Consider the following 13,555-nt stretch of genomic DNA (forward strand, 5'->3'; position numbering starts at 1 on the left):
TCGTTGTATATGTACTTGTACTGTGCAATGACAATAAAGTTGAATCTAATCGTATCTAATCTAATCTAATCTAATTAATGTTAATGTCATGATTAATTCAAGCCAGTCTGTGTTCGCGTGACAATCACTTTTGAGTTTTGTCTTTCTTGAGCAACGCATTTTAAAATAACTCAGCCTGTTCCTATTTCTGTAGTTCAACAATTGATAGCTTGTCACTAATAAATTAAACTGTGTAAATAATCCATTAACTTAGTTCTGGGAGTCAACATTTCTCAGTTAAATGCCATACATATAATGTCATTAATTGATCACTAAGTTCTGAAACAAGACTCCCACTATTCTTAACTTTAGTCACAAATGTGGAAACGTGAACCCAGATGGATTTGAGTAAGGATTCGGAGCTGATAAGTGGATTAGATGCCAGATTCAGATTCTGTTATCAAACCCCAACACTGCTGGTAATCACTTCAACATTTCTTGTTTCAAGCCACTGCGGACAGTGCTGGCTGTAATATGGCTTTATTGGACAGGATTTAACAGGATTTTTACTACATCAATTCGATGAAGTACCTTGATTTGTCTTTTTCTGTAGGAATGAATGGAACAAGGCATCCCTGTCTGTTCATATTGTCCTGGTGTTGGCTGCACTTCTCCCTCTTTACCTCCACTAAGGAGGTTATGTTTCCATACCGTCTGTTTATCAGCAGAATTTAACGAAAGCTACTAAAGACATTTCCACAAAACTTCAACCTTAACGTTTAACACATATTGTCAATTAATAGTTTATCAATAAATGTTCTACTTATGTTAAGAAACGATATATAGAATTTGCTAAATAAAATGTCATATACTGTGATAAAAGCCTCTATCCATATTTCCCACCCCTTAACATATTTTATTCAGATATATTTTCACATGCAATGACAAATGGCAATCAGACTGCTACACCACCTGACTCTGCTGCTCTTTTCCTTGCACTTCAGTCTTAAATTCACTGTTTTTTAAACGGTTTAATTTTCTATTTAGGCATATTGCAAGAACACATGGGAAACACTATCTCATTCTGCCCTGGACAGCTGGTGGAAGTGACAATAAGTTGAATCTTCAATCTTGCATTATGAAATATTTACTTATTTATTGCATTTATGGGCCTTGAATTAAAAGAAGGTAATCACTCGTGATTTGAAACAAGCATTTATCAACCAACAGTGTTATAATCAACTCGGAACTTTTGGTGAACTTCAATTTTTACTCTCAATTTCTGTCTAATTTTGAGCTGGTGCCCATGATTTATTTACAGCGCTCCCTCCCTCTCCTGAGTGTGACTCTGAGGTAAAAGGCGTGACCCCAGGCTGCAGAGTGGCTGGTGTTCAAGCCGGCCCGCCGTGGAATGGGACGCGGCCGCCGCGTGAAAAAGGAAATGGAGCAGGAAATTGGGTTAGTTTCGCTCATTCCCTCTATGGTGTCTCTGTGCAATCCCCTCCTCAAATGCACGCACGCACACACACTCACACACACACACAACCACACACACTCAACTCTCACACTCCCTCGGCACAGGGCTAATAGTGGAGAGACCTGGGACTTTTTGTATGTGTGTGTTTGTGTTTGTATGAGTGTGAAGGATTAGAGCTGTGGCCGACCTAAGCCACCAGGCACACTCCGTCTAAAGTCATCCAGCCAGCTTTGCTGAGTGTGTGAGAGTGTGTGTGATGGGAGGTTGATGAGGGGACAGGGGACCTATTACACACACTGTTAGGCTCACACATATAATAACATAAAACAGGAAAACACAATCCCACACACACACACACACACACACACACACACACACACACACACACACACACACACACACACAAACCTTCCTGGCTTAGACTGGGTGATAAATCTCCCTGCTGAGGGGATCGACTGGAACACAGACGCTCACAGTCACACGCACAAAATCTCTCTCTCTCTCTCTCCGTCTCTCTCTAACACACACACACACATGTCTCTGTTTCTATGACAACTGCTGTGGGGAGAGAGGGGGAGAAAAGAAAAATCGAAAGAGGAGAGCAATCATTTCATCGCTGATCAAAATTAAAGCCTGGCTTTGAGATGGAGCTGGCAGAGAAAGAAAGATGTGAGGGAGAGAGGCCGGCAGGTAGACGGAAGAAGAGAAGGAGGGAGGGAGGGAGGAAGGAAGGAAAGAAGGAAGGAAGGAAGGAAGGAAGGAAGAAAAGGAAGGGATCAATACATCAAGCAACTTAAATGATTGGGTGAATCTTCATGGATGGATGGAAGTGCACACAAAAATAATATTACATCTGTAACTTCAGGATAACCTTGGAAATAAATTATGTTATAGCCTCTACACATAATTTCAGTGTAATTAAAGATGGCTGAATTCAGTACTTGTTGGTAATACTGTATCAATCATTGTACCACAAGTAATAATGCATAAGTGGTGTTTATGGGGTTGTAGTAAGAGTGATTGGGTGTTGTCGGTTTTACCCTTTCCACTGTAAAGACTGGCTCACACAATGAGTTTATCTGTTAGCGCACCATTAAAATATAACATTAGTTTGTGTGGATTCAGGTCACATGAGGGGAAGCCAGTCCCGGGGATGCAGCTACTGGTAGTGCCTCTGCCCTGCTCTTTAATGGATTTGGGTCATTTACATACAAGTTACCTCAGCCAGAATTAGCAAGGTTTGTTAAACAACTCCTCATCCTAGATGCCATTTATCTTCAAGTTTAAAGGTGAAAAGATAATACCTTTTGAATGATTGGTAGATGTTAAAACTGATTTGGGGCAATTTGGGATTTGGTTTCTCGCTTAAGGACACTTAAACATATGGACTGGAAGAGCCGGGGCTAATCCAACGGACCTTCTGAAGAGTGGGCGACCGTCTCTACCTCTAAATCCACTGCTGGCCAAATACAGACAAGAATATAGGACAAGCACCCTGACTTACTGCAATTTAAGGACAACGCTGCTTCTGGTCTTCCAATCATCAACAACTGCTTTAGTGTCAGTCTTCTCGCACAAAATTATGTGCGCAGCCACCAAATGCATATGTAATATCTTTACTGAGTTGCCTTTTTAGGATGAGTCAGCTGGAAACATTAAAAACTCAGCATTACTTAGGCATTACTTTGCAACCAATGCCTAGAAGTGACATCAGCTGAGTTTACAGTGAACCGATGTCCTGGATTGTCCTGGTTTCAATTATATAAACATGTCACCTCCATTAATCCCACTCATTATTTCCTAACCTAGTGGTAAAAACATAAACAAAGAATCCCCCACTGAACTCGCCATTCAATCTGCTTCCAGACCGGCATTGGACTCCGCAGTATCTCCGTATTTTCTTCGGAGGAGGTGCATGTGTAAGAGTCCGAGTGAGAAAATCTCTGCGTACTTTATCCCCCTGACCTCCCAGTACAAAATCCGTACAAATCCAGGAGGAGTCCATGTGCGAACACAGAAGGGGTGAAAGGGTGGAGGGTGAACACAATTCTAAAACGTGAAGGCGCAAAAAAGAAAAAAGAAAACACATATCAAGAGGCTTACTCCCTCCTGTATAAGGCGTTGTGGCGTCCATTGTGTGTAATGTGCTTTGGTACGGGTGCTAAGTATAGAAATAATTGCCATCCAATCTTGATGAAAACACCCGTGTTGCATGAACGTTCTGTGAAATGTAAGGTTACATTTTTTTATAATTTATTATTAATGATATGGTTACCATAGCTCACTTAGCTACCCAGCTAAGCACAGCTGATTCAATTCTTGAGCAACAGTTTTCAACAGTAAAAATGACTGTTAAAAAAGAGAATACCGATTAAGTCTAACTCCATCTGAAACTTTTTTTTAAAAATGCAACAATTTTCCTGCGACGATTTCTGCCACCATTATAATTACAATTATATTGAATATGTGCAGCGTGAGAACAAAAGGCTCCCACTAAGAGTCAGCAAGAGGGGTGGTGGGGTTGCAACCATAAATCTTGAGATGTTCATTTTTATTCTTTAATTTCGAGGTCTGCATAAGGTCATGAATATACCATTATGAGAGTTACAGTATAATGTCTGGTTCATGTCTACTGAGGGGGAGGTGGGAGTGGGAGCACATGAAAAGGTTACAGATGATTGATTTGACAGTAGCAGAGTTCAAAAGGTCAAGCTCAAAGCCAACAGTGGCATATGGGATACCAGCATTTTTTAAAGCAGCTGACATCTTCTGCATAAAGGCTCGTATATGATATTCCTAATAGACAACACTTTTTGCATAATGGTGCCATATTTGAATCTGTGAATAAAGTATGATACAAAAAGCTTTTGAATAATAGTTTACCTTCGCAACCCTATCATTATGGCACGCTGGAGCACTGTCAAATCCGATGAATAGGTGGCATGAAAAGGATGTTTTAGGAAAGGTGGCGTTTGTGTGAGTGTGTGTTGTCTGTGAGGATGAGCAGCTCTGATGCTGTCGGCTTCTTCTCTTTGTACCAACAGACAGCAAGCTTTTAACCTGGACAGCAGAGGAGCATACAGCACCACTATCCATCATTTAGCCTTCTTTTACGGTCTATTCATATCCGCTCATTGTGCTGCCGCTCTGTCAACACTGTCTATGTTGCCTATGACACACACACACACATACAAACACTACACACACATTCAAACCCACACCCACACACACACACCACAGGGGAGGTGTAAATAGTCCATGCTTCACTGCAGCACTGCACTGCTTTTCAGTATGCACCCTGCAGTGCATGGTATGGCTCTTTGTGTGCGCGTGTGTGTGTGTGTGTGTGTGTGTGTGTGTGTGTGTGTGTGTGTGTGTGTGTGTGTGTGTGTGTGTGTGTGTGTGTGTCTGTCAAAGGCAATCTTTGGGGGAACACTTTACACTAAAGAACACTTAAAATGGGCATGGCTTGTCCAATGTGTGCAATTGCAAACATGTATAAAAATAATATAAAGTGAATACTTGGGGTACCTGGTGTTAGGCATTTAGTTGATAGTCAGCGTTTAGGTATGGGGCTAGTGTGGAGATAGATTCATGTAAAAACTTAAACAAACAAAACATGCTTTACTAATTCCCCACCCTTCATTTGCAAACACAGTCTGGTTTGCAAATACAAAACACCATTAACAAACTAATGTAGTTTGTTTCACAAAAACAATATGCAACCTGACTAACAAATACTCCATGTTTCTACCAAATTATGCTTTAGAAACAAATAGCCTTCCTCATTACAAAAATAAATAAATCCCACAAGTACAAAAACATGTGTCCTACATTTACCAAATTAATTTGAATGAATTTACTGCAAGTACAACAAATATATCCCATTAAGACAAAAACAAATATTTTACAAGTATAAAAAAAGAAATTGTACCAATTACCTCACAAAAAATATCACGTTTCTTAGGTCACAATGTTTGCCCCCTCCATGCAACAACAGATAGCACTGTGAGCAATTGACAGGCACTGGGAACGATGAATACAAATTGTAATACACAAGTTAGAAATGAGAATCACGAAAATAAATGTTTTACTCTACATTCTTACAGTATATTTTGTATAAGCTAATATACTGTCCCTTTAGCTATTGTTCCCTTATATATGTAATATTTACCAAATGCAGACATTTACACAGTTAGCTAAAGATAACGTTTAATCTTCAAACTTCAAACGATGGACACTAACGGTCAAGATTCCAGACTCAAGGATTGAAAATGGAAGTTTACAAACTAAAGGTCGTCTTCACGATGGGTTACCAGTTGATTTTATCTGAAATTCTTCCATTGTCACACAATTATAAGGGAACATTTACGCTTTCTACATGAGCACATTTTACTTTTCACTGAGAAAGTTGTTCATTAAAGTTGTTTAATTTGAATATAAATGTAATTTATAAATCACTTTGAGATTTTCACTTGTTTACGTAAGTGTATTTTTCAGTCGCGTAAGAAAGTTACTCAGTAACTTGCATCAGAAAAGCTCCGTGAATACGACACAATTCCCCCTCAGTTATTCCAATAAAGTTTTCCACAGAAGACAGATGAGCTCTTATAAAGCCCTCTATTTAGGAAGAAGTCCTTCTTAGAACAACTATGCCAATTATGGCAAGAAGATTAACTAGTCCCAGTGGACAGGAGGGAGACCAGCCCAGACCCATTGTCAACAGACACACTTGGCCTGCTTAGATTAGTCTTGTCTGTAGTTATGAAATCCACACAGGAACACATCTGTGCCAGACTAAATCTGTTCAACTTTCTAATCATGTACTAGTTAAACTACTTGTTTACTGCCAATAAATCACAATGTGCACCTGTGCTGCACCTTTGTGAAGTTGTAAGTGTCGAGCACCAATATCTAATTCAATTCACTTCAGTTAAACTCATATCAATTTAAAACGTTTTATTGGCATGAATGTCAAGTGACAATAGACAGTGTTGTGTGTTGAGGATAACACAATTCAATAATGTGTAGTTTTTATGGCCTGTGTTTTATGGTCCCATGAAGCTCTTAGCATGTGTGACATTGCCTGTTGTGACTGAGTTTTATAATAGATAGACAAAAATAAGATAATAAACCTAGAGGTGAATTAAATAAATGTAGCATTTTAGGTGGTGAATTTGCACATTGTGTTTATTGTTGCGATCTCTCATGATTTTTAAAGGCATGCAAACTTAATCCTTATCAATAAAAATCCCAATTATGTCTATGATTATTGGCATACTGAATTCCCCAGCACACTTCTTACTAATTCTGGAGTGAGTCGATCATCAGGTGACCTTACTAAGAGTAAATGTGACTGGAGTTGAAAAAACAAACTATAATTTTGTGATAAAAACATTGAAATATTTATCTGTGACATATAGCATAACATATGACATCATTACAAGTATTTAAAAAAGCAATAAGGCGATTGAGGCACATTTCATGTCATCCATCTTTAAATACATACTGTAGATAGAACATCAAACTTATCAATCTGCTGTATGTTTCGTATAAAGAGCCCCAGCCTCAGCATCCATGTGAGGAAAAAATAAAACCCCATTCAAAAATATTTTGAGGTTTGCCTTTCTGTTGATTTTTCCCCATTGAGATACATTCAATGTTACGAACACGCCAGAAACACAATATACAACAGAAGAAAGCACCATGGTGACCCGTGATTAAGTTATACTTTTATATTTATTACTTCAGTTCATTTCAAAATAAGTGGCAACTGAATGATTTTTAATGTCCGGAAGTTAAATGCGTGTCACAACGTTACGCTGTAAAAGATGCAGCGTCAGTGTCTAGTTTGCCAAAGTAAAGTAGTAGAAGGAGAAATGAGCACATTCACCTGGGCTACATGTCCATCACTTCTGATTGGAGCTGGAGCTGATAAAGACCTGTGTCGTCTGCAGAGTCATTTGATCCGAGAGTGAATGCTGACTGTATCTATTTCTACTGCAAAAAATGTTTAATGTTAGTAGGTGTAGACCAGTGGAAAAGGCTTTAGATTTAAATATATCTGCAGCAGGACAGCGAGGACTGCTTCAGTTTCTTATAGCAGCCGCTAAATGGAAATTTGTCTTTGAATATAGAAAGTAAATCCCAGGAACAGCCAGATGTTTCAACATCCTGACTTTATCTCTCTGTATTTCACTAAGACATATTTGTTACAGCTGCCATGTTCCCTATAAAAAATGTTACACTTGCACATATTATTCATCAAGGGAACTCTTCAAAATGCTGCCAAGCACTTTCTGATGACCTGTGGCAAAAGTGAAATACGACCTTTTAAAAACACATTAATGAAAAAGACCTTGCCGAAAAATCACAACAGCAGCCGTGTACAACAGGGATTAGTTTCTGAATAATGTAAAAGCCAAGATACGCTAAAAAAGACAGGCTGCAAAGAAGTGAAAATGTGTCAGGATTTTCCATTAAACACCGCTTTCTGTCCCCAATATCGGAGTAGAGTATTCCATAATTTACATAATGCTGCATATTACATCAGTACAAACTAGAACAGGATCCATATATGTTTTATAAGTAGTGTTATCTTTATAGTTTTTTCAAAGTGCTGTGTGTCTAGAAGAGAGGGGGCTGCAGATGCCGTGCTGCTCTTCAGGGTGTTAGACTAACTAGATGTGGGTGCTACCGTCGGGCTCTTGTCCTCTACTCCTCTCAGAGTAGGGCAGTGGTGTTTGGGTTGGTAGAGTGGGTGACAAGCCCTGGGAGTTTATGTGGAGGGGGCAGAGAAGAGAAGTGTTTGCTGTGTGTGTACTTTTGCGTGCTTTTGTGCAGGTTTGAGGGGACACCTCAGAGTTTGTCAGGGGATGCAGTGGAGCGTACTGAAAGGCTGCCATCCCACAGCTGCCACACCAACTGGACTCACACACACACACATCGCATTTATGGACAGGCATGAGTGCACAACACCACGTACACACAGAAGCAGAAAGGTACACAAAGCAGAGAGCAAACACAGGCGAGCACACAGTCACTTGTCACATGCAAGTCACTTACTCAAATAGACACACACACATGCACAGACAAATGTGACTCACTGCTCATTCACACTTGCAAGCTTTCCACTCGCAACCACTTCACACTTGTGCACTGATGTGCACACATGAACACACAAACGCACACACAGACACACACACAGTACCCATGGCTGATGCCTGAGTATGTCTAAAGCGTTGGGTTGAAAGAAGCTAAAGGAGGGGATTCATTCAGTAAACTGCTCTGATGGACAAATGATGTGGAACCATAGAAACCACAAACCTGCTAATTACAATAAGAAGATCACCAGTAACAGTACAGGAACAGAAGCCCATTATAATTACTCAGAGACTAATATGACTTGTTTAGATGTTTTGTGAAGGGGGAACAATGGAAAGCTGAATCACAGAGATTCATTATACAATCAGAGCAAAGCATTAAATGATCAAAACTGTTGTTTAAAATTTCTCTGCCTGTCAAATAATCGATTCATCAATAAATTATTTTCATGTTTCATGGATGACCATAAAGAAACAAACGTAGAGGCCATGTTTGAAAACACTGGAATGCTATATGTGCATCTAAGACACAATTTGTTACCACATATTTATTCATTCTTGGAACCAATAAATTGATTTCATAAAATGCTTTATGAAGGGCTGAATTCAAATCCTAACTTTTCAACAATGGTAAGTATTGTTTTAATTTTTACAAAAATTACAAAAAATCTAAATATGTACCATGATTTGTACATAAACTACAAAGTCTCTGAAGAATTTTAAAATGAGTGAGTGTCCTACAACTCATTCATGTTATCAGTTCAGTGAACTTTCAGCAGTTCATTTAAATTAACTCATTTCAAGCAGAAATACTTTAAAGTAGCCCTATTATACCTTTTCAGTCTTTCCCACTCCTTAAGGTTGTATATGTTTTTTGTGAATGTATACGGTATGTATAAATTTACCGGCACGGCTCAAAATCCCAAAGTCTGTAGCATGGGATGGTGAAACATGTGTTCAATGAAGAGCTGGAACAGTCTGAAAACTAAATCATCTTTTTATTTTTACTGTTACTAACAGAAGAGATACACAACAAAAGCTGCATGTTAAAATATATATGGGGAAATAATGAGCTTATTTTAATATTTTTGTTTAAGGCCAATGCACGGTGCTCCCTCTACTGGCTGCAGGGGTCTCTTTAGATAATAATGGTGTATTTTCAGTTCACTTTCATATCAGAGATGAGACTGTCGTGTCTGCTAACAAGCCCTCTGCTGCTGCCCCCCCTCCTTCCTTTTGTGCCGGCGGCCAAATCAGCACTGTTGCATCTTTCAAAATAGCACAGCAGGAGGAGAATGGCCAAAACGGAGCATGCAGGAACTCTTTAATTTATTATGTGGCTGACGGGGAGTGATATCAATGATTCAGCTATCTTATCTGAGCCTGTGATGCGCATCTTGTAAATATATTCTCTCTCTCTCTCTCACTCTCTCCTTCACCCGGCCCCGCTCTCAATCTCTTCAGCACTTTGCTGTTATCACGGCGATCGATAGCGAGGTGATTATTATTCCTCTGGCAGAGCCCACACATTATGACCTCACTCATCACGTATCGCAGAAACACAGGAAACACAAATAAAGCACAAACACACACACACACACACACACACACACACACACACACACACACACACACACACACACACACACACACACACACACACACACACACACACACACACACACACACACACACACACACACACACACACACACACACACACACACACACACATACACACAGCTAGAGGTTGTTAGGTGGGCTGACGATAACCTGCAGTTACAAGGTTAATGTGTGGTACTACAATGCTCCATGTCAACATTAGTGTTCCACCACCTCGCACCTTATCAGGTGTGTTGAGGAGGGGTAAACACTTTATTACATTCATGAACAACCACCACAGGAAGATAAACACATGTGTCGTACAAGACAAGGGCAGAGATTTGCCAGATGGAGACTTCTGGTTGTAGAGTTGGGATTTGAATCGTAACAATGAGCAGGTCTCCCCCGACTCCCCTGCATGTCATTTTACTTTACATTTTAGTAATATTTCCCAAATTTACTATGAAACTTTTGGATCTCACACATTTCAAATGCACCAGTGTCTAATTTAGTCATATCCATCGACTGTATATAAAGATAGACGCCATGGAAGCTTCCAAAAGCAAATACATCTTGACCCCCTCATCCCCCCCGTGGCTGGCTGCGGTATGTCATAATTGAAACCCTCCCTCTTCCATGCTAGCAGATAGGGCATGGGCACAACTAAAAAGCCATAAAGCTCCCTCCTGTGGAATCACTTCCCAGTTGGGGAGGCAGACCCCCTCTCTGTGTTTAAGAGTCGGCTAAAAACCTTCATTTTTGTGAGAGTTTTAGTTACAGCTGGCTCAGGTCGGCCTTGGGCCAGCTCTTAATCATGCTGCTATATACTGTTAATGTTACTGACTTGACTTCTTCACCGGAATCCATTTGCTTTATCCTTGCAGATCCAGGATCACTGCTGCGGCCACATGGTGGATCTTGGATCATGGCGTCAGTACTTACATATACAATAGGCCTGCCGTCTTAAACTACTATTACTACCAATAACGCTATAGCTACATTTGCCATTACTGATTCGTTCATTTGTCAGACATTTTTTTTTGTATAATTAGTTTAAACATAGATACACCTCATGAATGTTGTAAACATATTTTGTTGATATGCTCCGTTACATGCAACATCCACTGCATGTCTGTACGTCCTCGGAGAGTTATCCCTCACTTGCGGCTCATTCATGCCACAGTATGAGTATAGCATAAAAATGTTGTCCTGTCAAAACTCTTGTCATTGAGGCTCATGTTGATGGCACCAACTTAATTTTCTCTGTAGCTGATAAAAAAGCCATCAGCCATTCACTAACACACATAAACGGCACCGCTGCTTAGAAATACGAGATGCGTTTCTGCTTGCAAAACAGGAGAAATGTCATTAAGCTAACAAGCTAACAAGTATCGAGGGTCTGAAGGATCCTGGTTCTGTGCTGTTGCTGCTTTGCTTAAATGGTATGACTTGTTAACTTACACCAGAGAGAACTGTCATGTGAATATGGAAATTGACTCAGGAAGGAAAACTTGCAGAAGGATCATAATTCAACGGATGTGTCAGCCCTTCACAACATGCATTAATTCATTAAATGTTGGTCAGGCTCAAAAAGTAGTCGAGTTCAATACCCAGCCTTAGTCATAATATGAAACATGATTCAATTAGATATCACTGAGTTTATATTATATTATTGAAACTGCATAAAATGTGAGAATCAGAGCTTCGCAGTGACTGGATATAAAAGGGCATTTTTAAATATTCCTTATGACTGTGAAGCTCTGATGTGGATTAGAGTAAAAGTTGTAGCAAAACTCATCAGTAACATTTGCTTTTCAGCCTGATGAGTCACATTAAATACATGTTTCTGTGTACTGCACAAAAAAAATCTTGTAATGACATGTAAACACATGCTGAGAGTTAAGCCCTGGGAGTTAAACATAGACGACTCTTACACGACTCACTTCTGTCTGATCATAATTCTGGCTGTTGAAAAACATCCGACTGGTTTTAAGTTAGGTACATGTGGAAATATGCCATGTAAAAAAAGAAGTGCCTTAATACTGATTGGCACAGATTATAGAAAACATGCCTTGTGTTGTTCCTTTTTGAGTTTTCAATGCTCTGCGAGACCAAAGCCCTACTTTTAAATCTTCCTGGCACTGGCTTATCAGCAGCCAGTAGATGAGTAGATGTGGTCTTATCAACTGGAACATCTGTACTTCTTCAATTTTCCATGAAAAGTATCGATACAGTGAAACGGGAGGAGAGGTCTTAAAATAGAATACCTCAAAGGATATCAGGATTTGAAGATGTGAAAAAGGATTAAAACTATATGTATGCACAATATGTTGGAATATTGTATTTTTTACGACGAGCCCCACAGCAAACCGAGCTCACCTCATAGTGCGAAGGTCCCAGCCTCTTATGGCCGTGTCATTGGCTGTGGCGAGCTGACTGCAGTTGTGGTGGGGGCTCCACTTGCCCGAGGTGAACTTCAGCTGACCTTTGCCCTCCAGCGTGGCAGTGCTGGAGACCTGCAGCAACACAAGAAACCTCTTCATTAATATCGGAGCAGGGATGTGAATCTCATCCAAATGTCTTGGACTGGTTCAGCCGGCGGTGAGCATCCAGCATAATTAGACATAATTAGGAAGTCATTTTCTCTGCAGGTCACACTCAAGAACTACATTCGTCCTGTGAGACTCGGTAGTAATATTTGGGGCATTACTTGCAAACCAGCTGCCAGTAGATGAACACCATACTGAAACATCAACACACTCACCAACATTATTATTTCTAATTACCTTGCTATTAGTCAACACTTCAAAATGTGAATCGGTCAGATTCAGTCTTTTTTTAGGACTCACAACCAATTTAAAGCTGCACTTTTCTTTCAATGTTAACAATTGATCAAATGACAATGTGTAATGTGATAGGGGGTCACTCATTGTGGCTAACATACAACTGTTAAGCCTCTTTAAGCTCATTAACTCCTTATTTTAGCAATTAAAGGCAGCTTCCTGAGAGTTCTGAGAAAGCCCTTTAAACCCTGCTCCTGTGCCTTCATCCAAGTGTCCGTAAGCCTCGACATTCTGGCAATTTCTGTTCTTTTTTTGAAGTTTGTAGAAGTGATCACCAATTTCTTTAATTGCATTGGATTTGGCTGCAACACTGTTTACCCTTGAAACTCCAAAAGTGTTTTTTGGACTCAAACACTTCACCCAACATACATCAGTATAGTGGTTGATAATGAGTGAATTTTTATTTTTGGGTGAACTATTTCTTTAAGATGGGAAGTGATTGACAGAATATTAAAGTAACGTCGAATTCCATGTTCAACTAAATGAAATTTTAACAAAAATGAAAGGACATCCCCGGTAGCTTCGATCTAAATTTAAATGAATGCATCCCG

General features: G+C 39.7%; 1 protein-coding gene across 1 annotated transcript in view; it reads right to left on the minus strand.

The window, feature by feature from the left end:
* eipr1 (EARP complex and GARP complex interacting protein 1) overlaps positions 1-13,555 on the minus strand; it is a 55,794-nt gene that overhangs the window by 10,868 nt on the left and 31,371 nt on the right. The window contains exon 6 of the mRNA XM_061083460.1: positions 12,541-12,677. Coding sequence (XP_060939443.1) covers positions 12,541-12,677 — 137 coding nt within the window. The remainder of the gene's footprint in view (positions 1-12,540; positions 12,678-13,555) is intronic.

Source organism: Limanda limanda, chromosome 12 (genome assembly GCF_963576545.1).
Source record: "Limanda limanda chromosome 12, fLimLim1.1, whole genome shotgun sequence".
In the NCBI taxonomy this organism is placed as follows: domain Eukaryota; kingdom Metazoa; phylum Chordata; class Actinopteri; order Pleuronectiformes; family Pleuronectidae; genus Limanda; species Limanda limanda.